This window comes from Podarcis tiliguerta (assembly GCF_965153285.1).
Source record: "Podarcis tiliguerta genome assembly, chromosome: 1".
Classification (NCBI taxonomy): Eukaryota; Metazoa; Chordata; class Lepidosauria; order Squamata; family Lacertidae; genus Podarcis; species Podarcis tiliguerta.
Window position 1 is genome coordinate 48,543,270 of NC_139534.1, and position 22,422 is coordinate 48,565,691.

Genomic DNA, 22,422 nt, shown 5'->3' on the forward strand with positions numbered 1-22,422 from the left:
GAGACGCTCCTTTAGGTATACTGGGCTGAGGCCATTTAGGGCTTTAATGGTCAGCACCAACACTTTGAATTGTGCTCAGAATCGTACTGGGAGCCATGGCTGCTATCAACTGCCCTATCACTACCCTATTCACTTCAGATTTGTGTTGACTCCGCATCTTGACATGATACATCAAAATTCCCAAAATAAGAAAAAGTGGGGGAAGCCCACAGTAGCAATTTGGCCATCTGTTGTACGAACTTTAACAGAGTTCTTGCCGTTCTGACATATGGAATGAATATCATGTTCTGCAAGGCTGGATGTACTGGAACAAAAGACAGTCTTTGCACTAAACAACCATCACATTCAATAAGTGACATCTGGCAATCTTATCTGGACCTCAGCCAGGATTAGATTATGATAAAGTGAAGCAGTGCCCATGGCATCTTCTCATCAGATGAAACAATAAAGCAATCATATTTTTAAGGGTCAATTTTGAAATTGCCTCACAACCTTCAGAGGCCCATTATTGGGCTGTGAATGTTCTGTGCTTTCTGCACACTCCAGGGAAGACTTAACATGTTTTTATGACTTGTGTGAGCAGGGAACAAATGGAGAACTTAAATCTTTAGCAGCTCAAGAATCACTAGCTTTGGGGGGGGCAGGGGGAGGTACAGCTGACACCTTCATCACACACCTTTAGGCTTCAGATGAAAACATTTCTCTTCACCCAGGCTGTTGGCTGATTAACATCTAATAATGTCAGGCTTCAGGGAATCAGCTCCCCGTCCCTCCCGCCAACGTGGCAGTAAATAAGCAGAACCAAGGAAAATGTGTCTTCTTACCAGTTAGAAACTTTAATAATCACAGTGAGAGAACAAAGAACATCTCTCCTGGAAATGGCGGTGCTCCCAATTAAGAATCACACCCTCTCCTGTCCCTATTAATCTACGTCACTCCTATGTTTTTTAATCTGAGCTGCTGTTTTCTCTGTTCTGCCATTTTCTGAGCTCTCCTGGACTTTGGGAGATGGGAATGGATACTATCCAGAGACTGTGAATCTGTTAACTCTCTCTCTTCTAGTGTTTCTTCTGCTAGCTGTTCCCCATCCAGTATTTCCCAGCTTCTGCCTTCTGAACTATGCCCCTCTGCAAACCACTGTTCCAAATCTATACTGTCCTCTGGCTCCTGGGAAGATTCAGGATCAGGAGGAGGGGGTGGCTCCCATCATTCTTCCTCAATAAAGCCCTTCTCAGCACGGTCCCTGACAAATAACATCCAATATATTGTGGGAATGGGGTTGGGTTATTCCAGGTCTGGAAGGACACACATGGCCAGGATTGCCTCACGGGTTATGCAGAAAGCCTTGTCTCCTCCTCTTGGATCTTCTCCACTAAGAACTAAGACACACACACACACACACACACACACACACACACTTGAAAGTCCCTTAAATGTATTGAGAATACCCTTGCCCCACCAAGGTCCTCCCCCCAGTTCCACCCTTCCCACTCCCTACAAATGTGGCAGATGTTTTATTGAGAAAATGTTTGGCATAGTTTGGCATTTATATGGTTTTTGATTAGGTTTTCACTCCACCTTCTGGCTGAAATCATTTTGGAGGTGTTAAAGATAAGAAGTCATTCAAACTGGACTTATTGAAATGCATTTATTCCTTGTTCCAGTGTACTTTTGTCTTGTAATCTAGGAAAAGAGAGAAAGATCCCATTGAAGCTTTTGTTTCAGTTAGCAGCAAATTAAACATCTTTCCAGAACTTTGTTTAATTTCCCCTTGTCAACTAAGAATTGTTCAAAGCTATTGAAAGTGATAAGAAGCTATTCCATCATTTTGTCCTAGCTTTTCAATAAGGGGATCCCCAAGCGCCGTATAGCTTCCTGCAAATCACTCATCTTTTGTTCATTCTAATAATACTGTTAGAATGAGATATAATTTCTAATGAGAGACCGCACCACACGGAAGGCCTTTTACTTGAATGGGTTTATCAGATTTCAGTTGATATTTCACAAAGTGCCTTGGTTCAAAAGCAAGTGAGTTGCAGCTCTCCCCCTGTCCACAAAACCCTGTGTACTATCTTTGAAAGCTGTGAATGCACTTCTCTTCCTTTATTCTTAATTGCTTGATATATTCCTTGCTGGAATTAATTTACAATGAAATTGCCAATAATAAAGGCACTGGGAGTCCAGCTGCCATTCAGGAGAGCGTTTAGATCTGAACCAATGTTGAGATCAAGCTCCGAGAGCTCCGACGCTCACTGGAATAGAACTCATCAGAAAGTTAGTCAGAAAAATAAATGGTAGGATTTGTCCCGCCACACTAAACTGGAAGCAGTGTGAGTGGAAGTGAGAGTTTGTTTAGTTTTGGTTTTGAAGTGAAAGTGAGCAAAGATCAGTTCAAGGCGAAGATTAAAGACCTGCCTTTGCTGCCCAATGTCGAAAGAGAGATATCCTTTAGAACATCTAAATTTCTTGTAACAAAACTTGAGGGGGGAACAGAAAATGATTTATCTACTAGGGGTAAGGGAGTAGAAATGTAAACCATTATTAGTAGCAGTATTCCTGTTAGGTTTGCCGTATGTCTGGAATTTCCTGGACATAGCCAGCAATCGGCAGTCGTAAATAGTGTCTGGAAGGAAATCACTTAAATGTCCAGAGAAATCCATACATATGGCAACCCATGTTGACAGTGTCTTTTTTGGAGATTTCCTTTTAAAATAGCTCAAAAATGTCTTTGTTTGAGATTTTGCAAAAATAGTTTAACAACTTTGGCCAACAACAGCTCAACAATTTTTCTGTCCAGATTTTCACTTTTTGAAATAAGGCAACCCTAATTCATGTTGTTATTATTTTCTGTGTGTAATGGCTGTTTGCTAAACCCAATAAACCAAACTGACTGACCAAGAAGATTCATGTACAAAGTTAATGTGGATACACCTCCACAGTGCTGTGATCATCCTGCCCCACTGAGCTTGATGGAGGCACATGCTGTGTAGGGCAGCTTATAGGACTAACATTGGACTCCTATACATCAGGAGGTAGGGAACAGTTGGCTCTTCAGCCCCGGGAAACCTAGCCAATGGTCCCAGCAAGTTTTCCCCCTCCTCCCTCTTAAGTTGTGAAGAGTTTTTCTTCTCATGGTTTACTGGGCTGCATGTCCATCAAGTCCAGTAATGATGCTGACTGTGGTGAACCCGGGTCTCATGTAGAGACATTTCCCAACCCTGTTGTTAAATGAGCCTGACCTTGGTATCTTCTCTATGCAAAGCATGGATTCGGCTGCTGTTCTATGGCCACCAACCCAGTCAAGGCATGTAGAAGGATGTCCACCTTACCCCACTGCCAAATCTAAGCTCTGTTTTCCAGCCAGTGCAACCCTATGTATGTGTATGTGTATTTCCTTGGCCCAGGGCATGAATGTGCAAATGCAGTCCTATTTTTATTTAAAACTGCAGCAAAGCACTCATTCTCCACACCAATAGGATGGAAATCAGCAAGGAAGTGTCTGTATAACTGAGAAACTTTCTGGTTCTATATGTTGCACACACACATACACACAATCCTAAAGGTACATTATATTCCTGTCCTCCTGTTGTGATAACTGCAGCGTATTCAGAGCCACTGAATGGGAAAACAGCTTGATGGTTGCCTGTCATTGTCTCCTTCCCCTCCCCACCCTCCCCTTGTTTTTATTACTTTCCAGGGTAATGTGACTTTTGCCTGCTCAGAACCACAAATCACTCCCATCACCTTTGACAGCTCCAACAACAGTTACTTGCTGTTACCAGGCACTCCCCAGCTTGATGGCTTGTCAGTTAGCTTCCAGTTTCGGACGTGGAACAAGGATGGTTTGCTGCTATCCACGGAGCTGTCAGAAGATTCCGGTTTACTCTTGTTATACCTCCAGCATGGAAGGCTGTCGCTCATCATCCAGAAAGGAGCAGAGAAATATGTAGGCGTTAGTGCAGGTATTGCACATCTAATAGAAATATTTACTTTCTTTCGGATTCTTTGTTTCTATACTGGCTTTCCAAATTAAGCAGCTCAAAAGAACAGTAAACATATCAATATGTTATTGTACCTACATACAATGAAAACATAGCCACAGGTCTATCAAACACATGCCGTGATACAAGTGTTTGGCTCCACATTAGGAAGCTAACAAAAAACATCACAATTAAAGTTCCTCTAAGCACATGATTTGCCCTTTGGAATGAGTTCCCAGTGAAAGTCAGCCGGTTCCTACCATGTCGACATTTAGATGCCTGCTTGAAAGTCATCTGTTCACCCAGGGTTTCCTTGATACAGTGCTGTTGGTGCATTTTTTAAAAATAATAGAATCAGTGCTTTTTTCTGGGGGGACGCAGGGGGACGCATACCCCTAAACATTTTGTGAATCTAAGTTTGGTCTCATTGAGGGGCAGTATTTCAATATGAGTAGGGAAATGAGAGTCCCCCTAAACATTTTTTAAGGGAAAAAAACACTGCATAGAATCATAGAATTGCTGAGCTTGGAAGGACTCCAAGGGTCATCAAGTCCAACAACACCTTGCAATGCAGGAAGCACAGCTAAAGAATCCACAGCAGGTGGCCATCCAACTTCTGTCTAAAAACCTCCCACATTGGTGGTATAGATTTTCTTTTGGGGGGGGGGATGAATGAATGAATAATAAATACAGTCTCCAAAAATACCATTTTATTTAATAAACTCTTCAATAAGGTCAGTAACAGAAAACTACATCAATATCAAACTGTTTCATTTTAAACCAGTTAAATTCAAGTATCACCTTAACTGAAGTATCACAGCAGAAGTGTTGTAGAATGCTGCAGAAAACAGAGGTGTGTTAATCTCCCGTCCACATGCCAAATTCTCCCCATTATGCACCAAATGGAGTAGTGCTTTACAAACATCTTTCAGCAGCCTTTATAACTGGAGTCAGGCAGGGTGCCACCCACCCAGGTCAGGTGGAAATGAGCCAGAGAGAGAAGCAGGGAACAGATCTTCTAGGCCTCATAGGTGGCCAGTCCCTGGCTTTCCAACATGAAACATGACATCAAAACAGTATCCTTTGTTTTAAAGGGAAGTGAAAATTGGGCAACTCAAGCTTAGAAGAACCATCTTTTATTCCCTCTGCCAAATCTAGCGAGAGGGAAAATCTCAACAGTATGCTGGTTTGTGGTTGACATGACAGCATGCCCTTGGCTTGATAATAGTCTGAAGGTTATTGCATGCTGATATAGCAACTCCAAAGACAATAAGTAGTAAAAGCACAACAACAAATCTAGCCCCTTAAAATCTAGAGCAGCAACTGCTGCAGCAAAAATAGACAAAGTTCTAATGAACAAGATAAGCATTTATATGCATGAACTTCCTTGCATCCACTGGAGTAAGTTTACAATACAAAGGAAAATAAGTAGTCTTTAAGATGCCATTATTATTTGGCAGCAATCCGAAGTAGAGCCAAACCAAAATTCTTTTAGCTTTTGCTCTCCTTGTTTTGGTAATCAAACCCCCCCCCCCATTTTTTTATCCTTGTAATATTCAATTCAATTCAATTCAAAATCCTTTATTAGGCATAAAACACCGCAAAGCAACATACAAACACCACACACAGACTGCACAAAATACGGGCTCAGCGAACACAGCCCGTCCCAGTCCAAATCCTTGTAATAGTTATATTCAAGCTTATAAATCCCAGCCTGCTTTATGCAGTCACATAGATTGGTGGAAGGGTTTAAAGAAACTGAGTCGTATCCAACAAAGGACATGATCCGCCTTCTCTAACTTGGCTGGGGCTGATGGGAGCTTCAGTCCAATTTGGGGAATGCTTCTCAGCGTGCATTTAGAACAGTGTTTCTCAAACTTGGGTCCCCAACTGCTATTGAACTACAACTCCCATCATCCCTGGCTGCTGGTTCTGCTAGCTAGGAATGATGGAAGTTGTAGTCCAACAACAACTGGGAACCCAAAGCAGAAGACAAAAGTCTAAAATTCAACAATTCTTTAGTGGGACAAAGAGGGTACAGAGGATTTACAGTGCCTCTAAATCAAAGGCTTCCTTCTTTAGTTCAGTGGGGTGCAAGGATATACACTGGTCTCCATCCCCTTGATTGAAATGAATAGAGATATTTATATATGTAACAGCTTCATGTAGTGCATGAGGACTCTGGCTCTGGGGACAAGTTTCATGAATGTTAGCTTGTTTATACCTGGTGTGTGTGTGTTCCCCCTGACATTGCCTGAGTGACAGTTTTGTTATTTCCCTAAAGGACAGTAATTACTCACAAGCTTCCCCTCCTCCTCCACTTCCTTCTTGTCCCCCATGAGTAGTTGATCTCTTTTCCACTCCTTGTTTCCCAGGCAGCAATCTGTATGATGGTCTGTGGCATGCAGTTAACATCAATGCTAGAAGACATCGCATCACCCTAACTCTCGATAATGATGTAGCATCTACAGTTCATGCAACCACTGTTTCACAGATTTATTCAGGGCACAGCTACTATTTTGGAGGTACGTTGCTTTCCAGTGCTGTTGCAGTGACTAAAAATGATGAATCTCTCCATTTTTGTTAGTTGTTATTCTTAAAAGAACCAATGTTGTTATCTATAATGTTTTATGTATGCGTGTGTTTCTTTATTTTAAAAAGAGGATCTGTTAGTAAACAATCATCACGTGTCTCCCAAACCATTGGAAAGCTACATGTTTTTGGGGTTAGCTGTCAAAATAGATAAGTCACAATATGCTGAGAAACCAAAATACACAGATGCCTCTGAAATGAAAATGTGTCAGCTTTGTATGCAGCCTGATGAATTTGATATAAGTAAGATGGTAGAAAGTTTTGGGAAGGCAGATAATAATGGTTAGGAGTGGATTGCACCTTTCCACGTCAATGATGGATGTATCTATATAGGGTTTTGTCATGCTGAGTTCCAATTGAAATCCACAGTGGAGAAGTGCAGGGATCAGTGCTTATTTTTTCATTACTTTCAGTCAGAACTAATCATAGCTAAACTGCTCTGGATTGCACTTTAAACATTTCCTGTAAATGATCTCCAGACCATGTGATAAGTTTTCTTTTGTTTGCTGACCTCCACTTAGTTTTACATTACTGGAGAAGGAGAAATAGCAGAAGAGAGTATGTCCTCTTCATTTTCTTCAGTCTCCATATCATCTGTATATCTGCCACTATTTGAGCTTACATATGGACACAGAAGGTGGTGGTGGTGGGGACAATGTGTGCACATGCATGTGCACATTTGAGTGTGTGCACTTTCTTTGGGGGAAAATGTAAGAGCATAAGAACAGCCTGCTGGTCAATGGTCCAGCATCATGTTCTCACAGTCACCAACCAGATGCCTTTGAGAAGCACACAAGCAGGACTCCCCTCACCTCTGATTCCAAGCAGTTGGTATTCAAAGGCCTACCCAGTGGAAGTGGAACATGGCCATTGTGACTAGTAGCCATGGATAGCCTTCGCCTCCATATATTTGTCTAAACCTCTTTCAAAGCCACCCAATCTTTTGCCCATAATTTAACTACTTGCTGCTGATGAAGTACTTTCTTTTATCTGCCCTGAATCTTCTAACATTCAGCTTCAATATGGACTGCCTGCTTCAGGAGGAAATATGGTGCGTTGATTCATTGCACTAGTTCTGGTGCCTTCATTATACATCTTTAGGTGCCAGGCAAAAATATTCCTCTTTAACCAGGACTTTGGCTGTTTGACGCCCAAGTCCCTTTTCAAATGTGTTTTGTGGGAGGGGGTTACTGGGTTGTTTTGTTTTTATTATGTATTTTGTGTTTTTATACTGTGATTTTATGTTGTAACCACCCCGAGACCTGTGGGTAATACAGTGGTAGGGACCCGGATGGTGCTGTGGTCTAAACTGCTGATCCTCTTGGGCTTGCTGATTGGAAGGTCAGCAGTGCAAATTCGCCTGACAGGGTGAGCTCCTGTTGCTATTTCCCAGCTTCTGCCAACCTAGCAGTTCGAAAGCACACCAGTGCAAGTAGATAAATCGGTACCACTGCGGCAAGAAGGTAAACGGCATTTCTGTGTGCTCTGGCTTCCATCACAGTGTCCCATTGCACCTGAAGCGGTATAGTCATGCTGGCCACATGACCCGTAAAACTGTCTGTGGATAAACGCCGGCTCCCTCGGCCTGAAGAAACCTGAATTGTTCAGACGAAAGAAAATCTGATCTAGAAGCTCTTACAAACATGAGTCTATGATTGCATACACACTATACCTTTAAATGGCATTTGAAGGACATTCTTTCCCTCAAGGAATTTTAAGCACTATAGTTTTTTAAGGGTTTTCTGGAAAATGCAATTCTATGAGGGGTAAGCTGAACTGTCCAGAATTCTTTGAGGGGATGAATGTGATTGAAATATGCTTTAAAGGCATGATGTGTACACATTGTATATGGTCTGCTCTAGTCTAGCAGCATATAAGAGGTTTCTGGGAGGTTTGGCTGGTCATTATGTAATTCCCTCGTTTTGGCTAGTGATCGCTTTGGGCACAAAAACTCTATTTGTGTGACATTAGCTAAGGCTCCAGAATTTTGGCTTGTAGGAGACACTGCTTGCTCCCATATTTTCAAATATGTTTGTCTATGAGCCAGTCACATATTGCTTGTTCAGACAAGGCAGAATCACAATGAAATAATTGTTCTTATGCACTATTATGCTGCCAAATATGATATTTTAGAATCACCGTAAGTGGTACTTGCATTTGAATATAAAATACTTACAAATGTATGCCCTTCAAAATTTATGTGTGTTATAAACTCTTTGAAAACATCAACCCATGGAGCGCAAAAATTAGCAGTTTTCTTTATAAGTATGAAGTGTTGCTTTCCAGTTTTTAATTGAAAGGTGTTTTTTTTGAAAAATATTGTTATCAAGCTAGGGTCTTGGTGGGCATTTATGCCACCCAAAGCTCCTGTGATTAAAATCAAGAAAGAGGACAACAGTAACATTGTAAGCAATTTAAATAAGTACCCTTGTGGAGGCACAATTAACAGGCTCTCTGGATTTGGGTTCATCTTAACCCCTATATAAAGTCCTTATAAACTCAAATCTTTCTTTCTGTAGAAGCAAACATAACCAGCACGGTGGGAAAGATTTTGCACCTCTGTGTATCTGAGAGTTATCTTTGGAGATTTTAAAATTCTTCCTTCCTAAAAGTACCTACCTACCTTCCTTCCTTCCTTCCTTCCTTCCTTCCTTCCATCCATCTGTTTAAAGATGGGCTGTGTGCATCTTTTTAAAATAACAACAACAACATTGTCTTAACCCACCTTCACCGCCCCACCCACCCACTATGCTGTGAAGGGTAGGACAACATTTGCCTCAGTTTAACCCTGTTTGGCTATGATGACTGCTTTTATATTGTGGCAACGCTTCTGTTGCTAACCTTTGTGCAGGATGTGGTGGGATTAAAGACTTCTTTTTGGTTTGACTTTTGCACCTATGATATTTCACAGAGTTTACTCTGTGCTCCTCGATTATATCCGGAGTGCAAACTGCTTTCAGATGACATTTTCATTTCCCCTCTCCGATTCTCCCTCAGCGTAGCAGTACTCTTAGCCCAGATGCTGACATGACCCTAGCAAGCTGGTGTAAAGCTCAGCGCAATTTAAATGCCATATGGAAAAAGGTGGCATAGGGTTTCTAGGGCATACCTTATCAGCAGGCAGCATGGAGCCAATACTTAGACATCTGCCAACTGTCAATTCATTGCTACTATTACCTAATTGTATTAGCTGATGGTCATTCCATGGCTTAGCCAGACATATAGAACCTTTAATTCTATTCCTGTGTCAGTTTGCTTGCTCAAGTGCTGTGGAACTGATTCTTGGATGGGCCTGCACAATCTGTGACCCAGCAAGCCCAAATGAGCCACCCGTCATATATTACAATTTGTCATTGACTTGACAGTCTCCCCATTTTGGCAGGGAAATGTGCGAAATCAGTCTTGGTACATTATAGTGGGCTGCAAGGGCTTAACCAGAACAAGCTCAACAAGGGAAATGGAAGCTTGTAATGGATTAGGTCTTCCTGTTCTATGGTAACACTAAGAAGTCCTGGATTCAGAGACATGGACTCACTGTGAAAAGTGTGGAAAGCATAACCTGGCAGAATCTCATCATATAAGGCCTGAGATGCTGAGAGATGGGGAAAATATTTGTAAGCACACCCATAAAGATGGCTCAAGATGCAAAACGTGTGTGAATTTTTTTAATATAACAAACTGGAGGATCTGCAAAAACAAAAAAACAAGCCACAATTAACCACATTCAGGCATAGGCAAACTCAGCCCTCCAGATGTTTTGGGACTACAATTTCCATCATCCCTGACCACTGGTCCTGTTAGCTAGGGATGATGGGAGTTGTAGTCCCAAAACATTTGGAGGGCTGAGTTTGCCTATGCCTGGGTCAAATCATAGGAGTCTGAGTAGGTGAGTTCTTGATAAGGAAAGATTGGACCCCTCCCATCTCCAGGGCATGTTTACAGTTACAATGGTACCTCTGGTTACAAACACTTCTGGTTGCAAACGCTTCAGTGTTACGAGCTCTGCTAACCCAAAAGAAGCTGCTCCTGGTTGCGAACTTTGCCCCAGGATGTGAACGGAAATTGTGCACTGGAGGCCCCATTAGCAAAAGCGCACCTCAGGATAAGAACAGTTTCAGCTTAAGAATGGACCTCCAGAACGAATTACGTTTGTAACCAGAGATACCACTGTACAATCTATGGCCACATAGGAAAGGATTAGAAAGTCATTCTCCCTCCTTGCAACATGAACCTTGGGTTTTTCAGACTCAACAAGCACACCATGGCTCTGCTATCCAGAATTCAATAAGGTGTGCATGCAGTGCCTAAAGCACACCCCCAAAGACCTCCCCTCCCAAGCCAAAGGAAGTGGAAGGTGAATAAAGAGTGCCCTTAACCCAATAATGCATCAGATGTTTAACCAACCAGTTCTGCTTGCCTGGACCAAATGCCACATGCGGCTATCAGCTCCAGCAAGTTTGCCTCCATCCCCAAACACACAAGATTTCATAGAGAGCTCTTTGCAGATCCTCTAAAAAATGTCACAACCCAGAACAGAGAGGTGGGCACCATTATCTCTGTAGAACTAGGGAGAATCGAACCTCTTTGTGCTATGGGAATGTTATTCCACCCACTTGGGCCAGCATGAAGTTTTCACTAATCAACTGACTCCCTGCCGTGCCTTGTCAACCTGCATGGCTGCCCTCCAAGCTTGGATGATGCTAGTAATGTGTGGAGCCAAAGTTCAGAGTCAACAAAGATCCCTAATAACCTAATATAGCCAGATCTGTCCTTTGGACAAGGTTCTTTTCTCCTCAGTGGATAACAAGGATGTGTGACGTAGGGCCAGCTGCGTCCAGATGATAGGGTCAGCTGTACCTGGTATACAAGGGTGCTTCCTAATGGAATTTGTACAGATGCTCCTGGTAGGTTCTGCCCTTCAGATCCAATCCTCAAACATCCAGTTGAAAACAGTGGCAACTCTTTTACTGAATCTTGACTGCACTTTGTAGCTTTAAAAGAAGACAAGCAAAAACTTTGAGCTTCTCCAAGTATCTGTATTCTGTCAGCATTATTGCCTGCTTTCTTTCTTTAATTTTTATTTATTGCCATAGAATTTGTAACTTGCTCACATCGAGCAGGCAATGAGAACACTAGGAATAATTAGACCTTCCATCAGTGAACCCCCAAGGAAATAAATTATCATTTAAGTATTCTTCATCTCACTCTTTTCTCCCCTCTCTGTCCCACAGGGTGCCCTGACAATTTTACCGATTCAAAATGTTTAAATCCCATTACGGCTTTTCAAGGCTGCATGAGACTCATCTTTATTGATAACCAGCCCAAGGACCTCATTTTAGTTCAGCAAGGTTCCCTGGGGAATTTTAGTGATTTGCGCATTGATCTCTGTGGCATCAAAGACAGGTAATTATTCTCTCTTCTTCTTGTGTGTTTTGTTTTCTTTCAGCCAAGTGGCTTATAAGTACAGTTTGCTGTAAGTGAAAATTCTAATCCTCCAACATTAGGTGAAATGGAGTAACTGGAAAAAGTATTGCTGGGAAGAATTTGGAATTGCACGAAGCATCATCTCTTCCACTCACTCTCTCCTTCTCTCTCTCTCTCTCTCTCTCTCTCTCTCTCTCTCTCCGCTCCATATTAGTTTGTGGGAGATGGAGTATGCAAATTAAATCAAGCTGCAGATTTGTGCAAAGATTAAATTTTATGCACAAACAGAATTTGATAGCTTTGAAGTTGTAAAGGGATGATAAAGAAAAGGAGATGTTTGAATGATCAAAACATGTCATTGCCTTATCACTCTTTCTGTTTTGCTTAAATGGAATCCTTTACAGGTTGCAGGTTAGTGCATACCATAGCAGTTTTTAGAAGCATAGCAAAAAATAAAATACCCCCCTCCCAATTCATGTTGTGGAAATTTCAGAATTTTAGGAAGTAACTTGAAAACTAGCCTGCTGTACCAAATTGTGATTTCCCCCTTATCCAGTTTCAAGTTGCTAGTGATGAGTTCACTTCAGATGACCAGGAAAAGAAGCTCTGCAGACATAGCTACAGTGGTACCTCTGGTTACTTACCTAATTCGTTCTTAACTGTTCTTAACCTGAAGCACCACTTTAGCTAATGGGGCCTCCTGCTGCTGTCGCACCACCGCCACGTGATTTCTGTTCTCATCCTGAAGCAAAGTTCTTAACCTGAGGTACTATTTCTGGGTTAGCGGAGTCTGTAACCTGAAGTGTATGTAACCTGAGGTACCACTGTATTATTATTAGCACATCCTCTGGTAACTGATGAACCTTGCTTCTGAATAGGCATGCATTAATTTGCACTATAAAATAGGGATGTAGAAATTATGATGATTGATTTTAATGATTTTTCTTGGAATTACTGTGCTGTTTGAATTTGTATTTTAATATATACCTCACCCTGAGACTGTGTGTGATGAAGAGTGGGTTAAAAAAGAAGTGAACTGTGTGGCTTAGTAAAAGTGCTTGTGAGCTTGTAATATTTTGTGGTCTTGTTTGCCAGTTTTCACACTAAATGAGGAATTAATCTATGTTCGAGTTGCAAAAGTCTCTCTGTGGAGGGGGCGGAAGAGGTCATATATGTGAACCTGTGCTTTTCAATCGTACCTCATTATGAATATATACTGAATTTTCAGAATATATCTTGCTTATTTTTAGTTTGAGCTTTAAGCTCCCAATTAATTTCTTGGTTTGGGGATGGATGTGGGAGGTGTGTGTGTGTGTAGAGGCAGTGTTCAGAGCTAGGTGAAAAGACTTTGTTTCTGTAAAGTCCTTGCTCCCATAAGCCAGAAGGAATGAAAGAGGCCATAATTAAAATAAATTAGGACACCGTTTTATTAAATATCTAAAATGGATATTAGTTCAGTTAGTCTAACTAAAGATGAGTGAACTTGTCTCTGAAAGCATCCTCCTTTTCCAGGCTTTCGTCAAGAAATCAAGGGCAGGGACATTTCTCTTTCAAAATGAGGAAAAACCAAATGCAAGAGGATCACTTTCCTTCTTACCTTCCTGCTGCTCCAGTGATCTTTCCCCCTGCAAGCTTCCGAGGCTCTTATTTCTGAGTCAGTGATGCAGGCATAACTACCACTTCTGCTGTGGGAGAATGACACAGATTCCCAAGCATTTCATTCACTTAGTCATATCTGCAATAGTACTCAGTTACAAAGCCTACCTATATTGTCCCCATGTTACCTTATAGCTAAGATACAGATAGCACAGAACTTGGAATGCTGATAATCAGACGAACCCCCAGATGACAACTCATGCATATGTATTTCACCATACATGCAATCTGACCCACTTTTGACATTACTGTCGAAGCTGGAGGAACAAATAGTGTAACATCCAAATTACACCAGCCATAGTTCTCTGGGTCACATCATATGTTATGAAAGACAAATGTGGGTTCTTAAATATGTATGCCTGGGTGTCAGGGAACCTGACAGACATGGCTTCATGGGCTTCATGCATACTTGAAGGGTGATCAAATAAATGATAAAGAAACTAATACTTTTGTAAAATAAATGGTATAAACCTGGGTAGGGTTCAGGGGTTCCAGCTAACCCCAGCATATGTGCCATCATACTAATCTGAACCTTAGGGATGGATGAACCTGTTTGTTTCCTGTTTGCAGCATGTGTTCATTCATAGGTCCATTCCATTCTATTTCTACACTCACCTGCAATTTATTTTTTTTAAAAAAATGCATGCAAAAAAAATTGCATGCAAATCCATATTTAAATACTATTTTGGGATATGTTCTATCTCTTTAAAAATTACGTGGATTTTGACATGTTTCTTTGAGCCAAGAGCTGTATTGCAATATTGGGAGGAAGTGTAAAGTCCCATGGATAGCTATATTCTCCTCCTCCTCCTCCTCCTCCTCCTCCTCCTCCTCCTCCCCCCTATTCATGAAGATCTGTACCTTAATCCAGGCACAGATCAAGTCAGGAAGACATTGGCCCTGGGCCCTGAAGACATATTTCAGCTTTCATCAGCACAAGTCAGCATGGCCAATGCTCAGAGATTATGGGAGTTGTAGCTCCGCAACATCTGGAGGGCCACATGTTCCACACCCCTGAATTAATATCAGAATTCACAAAGACTGGATATCTGCCCACTCCATTCCTACTCCACTCCAGTAGGGGGGTGGACTCTCTAAAGCTTATCCGGTCTATACTTACTTTCAGGATCAGCACAGATACTGGCATCTACGCAGTGAAAACAGAAACAAAACCACACTGCAACACTGTACCTGCTTTTTTTGTACTTTGAGTTTTACATTTTGCATTAAAGAAGTATACACTATGATTCCACAAGAATATCTCTAGAATACCAGTCACCAAATAATTAATGTAATGAGAGCCCCAGAGTCCATCATTCTCTACTGCTGTGTTCCATATGTGTTATTTCAACATCTTTGAAAAGCATCCCCAGTGCTTACCACTGAAAACCTCTGTAAAATTACCTTGTTGAAGTTGTGAAATTCTTCTGCAGTAAATCTCAGCTCTGTCGCTGGTTGACTGATAAAATAGATGAATAGAATGCTCCAGCTTTTCAGTGAAGAGGAATTTTATCTCTCTATTTTCTACCAGAAACCACAATAAGGATAATGAAATTTCTGTCGAGCACACGGATGACTTTGATGAACACGTAACGGATATTTTAAGCACCACAGGTTCTATGGAAAGGCACTAAGTTTACAAAAGCAATTTCAGAAGGTTTCAAAGGGACTTGGTGGATTACTGGGTGATGGACGCTATCATCACAGCCTCTGTGGAAATCTAGGTGAAACCAATTAACAGCAAATAGATGAAAATACAGAAGGACAAATTTTGGGGGAAATGGCTCTGGGAAGTCTCACTACTTTCCTATTAGTTTGTCATCGTTGGTTTCAAGCACAAAGATCATAGGTCACAGACAGGCAGGGGGTGGGTGGGTAGTAACATGGTTAATGAAATATAATCCATCTTTTCCTGTAATGGTAAAAATTGAAATTCTGCAATGAATCCCAGAAATCTGAATTGGGATGTTTGTGATGTATTGCTTATCCCCTCAGTCCTCATGTAATTATAATTTGCCTCATGCCCCCCTTCCTTATTCATGTATTTTCATACCTTTTATTGTTTTTCCCATTGTTCTTGAACAGCGACCTATTTTTACCCACTCTCAAATAACTCACTGCCTTCTGCTGCTCAGAATTTTTTAGAAACCCAAAGAATTGTGATTTGTATATGTATGATGTATTTTTTTTAGTTTGGGCCCACCATAAATTGGGTGAAGTAACACTAAAGTCTAGTCTTGGTCTACCCTCTTGATTCAGAATGGCAGCTGGCATTCAAATGTCAATGAAGACATCCCACCTCCACCCCAGACTCTCATTCTGAGTTTAATATTTTAGTGGCAGCCAAATCTATGTCAAAAAACAGGCAAAGTCAGGTCAAACTGACATTTCGGACCACCACCTTGATTCTAAGCGGCTCCCAGTATCCAAACAGTGATGAAGACTGCCACCTCCACTTCACAAACCCTTATGTCATATTTGGTGGCAATATATTGAGAAGCAGCTAACCCTATAGAGAACAAATAAATGGACAGACAGAACACTTTCCAATATATACAGATAAAACAATTCAGGTCCAGCTATTTGTTGCCCTGATGTTCAATCCAAACAGAACTCCAAGAGAGGAGGTCTTAAATGGGACAAAGCATGAAGACAGGATGTGATAGCTAGACTTGTATATTGTTAATAGTCCCTACCTTTCCAACATAAATGAGATATATTATATACTTTGGACACAAAGGCTGCAGAGTGCACTAGTGAGATGATGTTCAGAGTGAAAGAAAGGATACTTATATACACCCATTGGCTACTTCAGGAGTAAGGAAAGCATGACAAAAACTCTGTCCCCACCCATGTTAATGTCACTGAACTTTCTCCCCGGTTTGATAATTTTCAAGTGCATTCTGTTCCTCATTAAATGATGAATAATGCAAAACCAACCAACCAAACAAACAAAACACCAAAAAAGGGAAATTATTTTTGGCAGAGCACTCCTCCTAATCAGAGATTGCTTTTAAAATAGATGATTCTCCTTTCTGCCTGCCCTGATGTTCTTAAACCAACCTGAATTTATGCTTGGAAATTTAATTTCAGACTTAGCATTTTCTGCTCAAAATTGTGCGTGTTGTATTATAGAAAGCAGACCAGAGGGAAATTGCATCCTATTGCAGGCTAAGAAGAGAGAGAGACAGAAATGAAAAGGAGGGGAGAAAATGAAAACAGAGGGTTGTTTTTGCACATGCAAGCTCTTTAACATTTAATTTGTGGGATACAGCTGATCTCAACTTATTAATTCTTTTTCTTTAAAACTGGCCATGGAAACTGGAGAATCTTCTTTCTAATTATGCCCTGTGTGTTTCAACTTTATTTGTTTTATAGTGAAATCAAATTCCCTTGCTGGGACTGAAGAAGCAAATATTTAATATTGTCTTTGCCCTGGAATAATTAACCTGCAGTGAGCTAGAAAAAGTTGTCGAGAGAAGACATTGCTTTGCACTCCTTCCTTCACTACCTTTAACACCCTGTCTTTGGGGATCCTGAACTTTCATTGTGCACTCACCTTTCCCTTCCTGACAGTACACAATTTCCAGCGTTGACACTGTTTGCATAACCGCTCTCTCATGATCAGTGGATTGCCTTGGAATTAAATGTAACAGGGTAACCGGCCCTGATGCTAGAAGGGCCTGAAAGGCTCCCTTGAGCTATGCATGGGCTGTTCTTGAGTGAAGCACAGGCAAATAAACAAGCTGCCATGTCCTGCAACTGTCAAGTGAGATGGATGGGATGGATATATGACCATATGGAGCTGCCTTATGTCAGTCAACTTATGTCTGGCAACTTCACAATGCAATGAACAATGCTACAGTCATATACAGGAATCCCCATTTAATTTTGAGTAGGCATACATAGGATTGCACAGCTATTTTTTAATCCAACACTGTTGCCTGAACTGCTATGTATAGCTGAAGATGTCAGGGACTGAACCATAGACAATAATCATAGCATCATAGAGTTGGAAGAGACCACAAGGGCCATCGAGTCCAACCCCCTGCCAAGCAGGAAACACCATCAGAGCACTCCTGACATATGGTTGTCAAGCCTCTGCTTAAAGACCTCCAAAGAAGGAGACTCCACCACACTCCTTGGCAGCAAATTCCACTGCCGAACAGCTCTTACTGTCAGGAAGTTCTTCTTCAATAAACCTGAACCAGTTTCTCTGGACAAGAATTTTCCGAAAACTTGTCCAGTTTCTTATTCTGACTTCTCCCCCAAATTATTGGAGAATTTTGGAGAATGCATTTGTTGAAATCCGCACCCCTGTTTTCCAGGCAGGACTGGGGAAAACTCCTGGCTGAAACTCTGGAGAGCGGCTGCCGGTCAGTGTAGACCATCATGAGAATGGACCAAGGCAGCTTCCCATGTTCCTATAATGGAATTTTCAGATAAGCTAGACTAAAATTAAGCATTCAGTTTTTTGTAGCCCAGGTTCCTTTGTTGTGCAGTGCCATGTTTATATACAGGCTTGATCATGCAGTTGGAGATGGCTGGGTTTCCCTATCTGATTGTTCCTCAAGTATGCCTGACAGGGAGGCATAATAAAACTGAGAAATGGCATTGCCAGCTCTCAGAGAGCCGAGAACTCCTTCTGTGATAATTATCTGGCAAGAGTTTGTTTATTATTTGTCAGGAGCAAGGACAGTGTGAAATTAGGCAATCAAGCCAGAACAAGCTGGGGAAGGAGATGCAGCAGGAAGCCACTTTCTCTGATAACTCCCATGGACAGAAAGAGGGATAATGCCATGGGGCAAGGCCCCATAGTTATGATTATTCCTTTTATTATTCCCAGCCCCCTCTTCCTAGGATACTACTGTAGGAATAGGACTGTTATCCAGAAAGCACAAGCAACCAGAGACATTCCTCATTTATTTGCCCCGATAAACTCTCTGGAAGAATCCAGGACTCTCAAACTACAGTCCAGTATCCTCATTTTGTCTCTTTGGACCTGTCCTTGGACATAGCTTGGATGCCTGTGTCCAGGAGGGGACGATGCCGGCAGCAGCTAGTTCCTGCCTGAAAGCAGAATTTATAAAACAGAATCTAAGACATAAGTAACAGAAGCAATTTCATTGAGACACTTCTCTATAACACAGTATTGCTGATAATGACAGTGAGGCACAACAAGGCCACTGTGGAGGGGTGGAAAACCCAAGCATGTTTGTGCTGTCGCTATCACACACATAAATTGATACAATATGTGTCGTGTGAGATAATTGTTATTAATTTTATTCACAGGGGATATAAATGACCTATACTGAAACAGTACATCCAGATAAGTTTCTTATCAGGCAGGGCCAAAAGTTTTGGAATACAAGTTATCATATATATATATATATATATATTTGCTTTCGTAGATTTTCACGGGTACAGGAATGCAGGTTTTGGTGTCCTCGGGTGTCTTCCCGTGTAAAAGTTGGGGTGTCTAGGCGACGTTTCGACGAGGTCTCACTCGTCATCTTCAGGCTGGTGCTTTCGGCTTCTTGTTACTGGAACAGAGCAGGATCTCAGTGTTTGAGTTCCTATAAATACTGTTGAGGAGGTGTGGTGTATAGCCTCCAATGTTCTGGGCAGAGAGGAGGTTCCCAGGCTAGTGTGCCTTTTCTTCTTTTGTTCCTTAATTACTTGAGGGATATCTTGAGTGATTTCTTGAGTGATTTCCTGAATCCCACTTAGGTGGGTCATTAGGTGTGGATTAGTTGCTAAAGCCTTCGTGTCTTGAACTCTTGAACTTTGTGAAGAGTTTTTCTGAGAAGATGGCTGTACTGCACTTGGTTGTGCTCTGGCTTGGCTTCGTGTATAGGGGCGAGCTGTGGTTTTGTGGCCTGTGCCAGCCAGATCTGTGTAGGGATTGCAGGGGGGTGCAGCATCCGGAGGTGCCACCTTGGTTTGGCTACTGGATGGTGTCTGTAATTTATCTGTGGAGAGGGTCTGGGTTTGGGTCTGGTGTGGTTGATTGGTGATGGTGTTCTGTGTGCCTCTGGATCTGGTGTCAGATTTTGTGGGGAGGGCTAATTTCCAGATGTCTGGCAAGCGGGATGTGTCGTCACGCTTGTTCATGTTGTGAGGGTGTTTCTCTATCTCGATGGCTTCCATGATTATTCTCTTGTGGTGATGTTCCATGTTAAAGAGCAATTTGGAATCTGCAAAATTAATTTCGTGTCCTGTTTCTTTCATGTGTTGGAAAAGAGAGGAAGTTTTTTCTTCTTTTTTGACGGCATTCTTGTGTTCTGCGATACGTGCATTTATTCGTCTGTTTGTTTGTCCAATGTACGTGGCTGGGCAGACTTTGCAGGGTATTTCATAGACCCCTTGGTTTTCCAACTGAATTTTATCCTTGGGGTTTCTGAGGATATTGGCTATTTTTTGGTTGGTGCAAAAGGCTGTTTTGATATTGTGTTTATGGAGGATTTTGCTAATTTTATCTGTAGTGCCCTTGATATAAGGAAGGAGGGCTATGCCATTGTTTTCTTCTGTGTCTTGGTTTTTGGGGGGTGTTTCTTTTTGGATTAGCTTCGTAACCCTGTTTTGCTGGTATCCATTGGCAATTAACACATTTGAGAGATTCTGTAACTCAGTTGTCAAGTGGTCTTCGTCAGCCAGGCGTTTGGTTCTGGAGATGAGAGTCTTGGCTACGGAGTTTATTTGTGCAGGGTGGTGGTGTGATTGTGCATGTAAGTAGCGGTTGGTGTGTGTTTTTTTCTGACCAACCACTGCCTAACCAACACGTACTTCATCCACAATGGACAAAGATACAAACAGATAGAAGGAGCACCTATGGGATCACCCCTCTCACCGGTCATCGCTAACCTGTACATGGAACACTTTGAAACCAATGCTTTAGACAAGTCAGAACACAAACCCAAACTTTGGCTCAGATATGTTGACGACACCTTTGTAATTTGGCCACACGGGAAGGAAAAACTGGATAGCTTCCTCACACATCTCAACAGCCTACACCCCAAAATACAATTCACTATGGAAATAGAAGCCAACAACCAACTTCCCTTCCTTGACGTCCTAATCTACAAAAAACCTGATGGCTCCCTAGGACACACTATCTACCGGAAAAAAACACACACCAACCGCTACTTACATGCACAATCACACCACCACCCTGCACAAATAAACTCCGTAGCCAAGACTCTCATCTCCAGAACCAAACGCCTGGCTGACGAAGACCACTTGACAACTGAGTTACAGAATCTCTCAAATGTGTTAATTGCCAATGGATACCAGCAAAACAGGGTTACGAAGCTAATCCAAAAAGAAACACCCCCCAAAAACCAAGACACAGAAGAAAACAATGGCATAGCCCTCCTTCCTTATATCAAGGGCACTACAGATAAAATTAGCAAAATCCTCCATAAACACAATATCAAAACAGCCTTTTGCACCAACCAAAAAATAGCCAATATCCTCAGAAACCCCAAGGATAAAATTCAGTTGGAAAACCAAGGGGTCTATGAAATACCCTGCAAAGTCTGCCCAGCCACGTACATTGGACAAACAAACAGACGAATAAATGCACGTATCGCAGAACACAAGAATGCCGTCAAAAAAGAAGAAAAAACTTCCTCTCTTTTCCAACACATGAAAGAAACAGGACACGAAATTAATTTTGCAGATTCCAAATTGCTCTTTAACATGGAACATCACCACAAGAGAATAATCATGGAAGTCATCGAGATAGAGAAACACCCTCACAACATGAACAAGCGTGACGACACATCCCGCTTGCCAGACATCTGGAAATTAGCCCTCCCCACAAAATCTGACACCAGATCCAGAGGCACACAGAACACCATCACCAATCAACCACACCAGACCCAAACCCAGACCCTCTCCACAGATAAATTACAGACACCATCCAGTAGCCAAACCAAGGTGGCACCTCCGGATGCTGCACCCCCCTGCAATCCCTACACAGATCTGGCTGGCACAGGCCACAAAACCACAGCTCGCCCCTATACACGAAGCCAAGCCAGAGCACAACCAAGTGCAGTACAGCCATCTTCTCAGAAAAACTCTTCACAAAGTTCAAGAGTTCAAGACACGAAGGCTTTAGCAACTAATCCACACCTAATGACCCACCTAAGTGGGATTCAGGAAATCACTCAAGAAATCACTCAAGATATCCCTCAAGTAATTAAGGAACAAAAGAAGAAAAGGCACACTAGCCTGGGAACCTCCTCTCTGCCCAGAACATTGGAGGCTATACACCACACCTCCTCAACAGTATTTATAGGAACTCAAACACTGAGATCCTGCTCTGTTCCAGTAACAAGAAGCCGAAAGCACCAGCCTGAAGATGACGAGTGAGACCTCGTCGAAACGTCGCCTAGACACCCCAACTTTTACACGGGAAGACACCCGAGGACACCAAAACCTGCATATATATATATATATATATATATATATGGGGGGGGGGAGAGAGAGAGAGAGAGAGAGAGAGAGAGAGAGAGAGAGAGAGAACTTGTATTCCAAAACTATTGGCCCTGCCAGATAAGAAACTCATCTGGATTTACTATTTTTGTATAGGTCATTTTTTCATTTCCTCTAAGGATCAAGTGGTCACAAAACCAAAGTCTACACACACACACACACACACACACACACACACACACAATATCTATACTACACAGAGTGAGATACATATTAACTGTGGGTTATGCCTTTCAACAATGCGAATAAATAGATCCTTATTCATCTCACT

The 22,422-nt window shown here is 41.9% G+C and overlaps 1 protein-coding gene and 1 long non-coding RNA gene across 3 annotated transcripts in view; both read left to right on the forward strand.

Moving 5' to 3' along the window:
• Positions 1-22,422, forward strand: part of LOC310673250 — a 611,626-nt gene that overhangs the window by 464,517 nt on the left and 124,687 nt on the right. The gene's annotated exons all lie outside the window — the stretch shown is intronic.
• Positions 1-22,422, forward strand: part of CNTNAP5 (contactin associated protein family member 5) — a 298,496-nt gene that overhangs the window by 151,387 nt on the left and 124,687 nt on the right. For both annotated transcript variants that reach the window (XR_014508745.1, XM_083430378.1), the window contains exons 8-10: positions 3,698-3,962; positions 6,356-6,505; positions 11,804-11,975. Coding sequence is in view for 1 of the 2 variants with exons in the window: in XM_083430378.1 (XP_083286504.1) it covers positions 3,698-3,962; positions 6,356-6,505; positions 11,804-11,975 (587 nt within the window). In the remaining variant the exon portion in view is untranslated. The remainder of the gene's footprint in view (positions 1-3,697; positions 3,963-6,355; positions 6,506-11,803; positions 11,976-22,422) is intronic.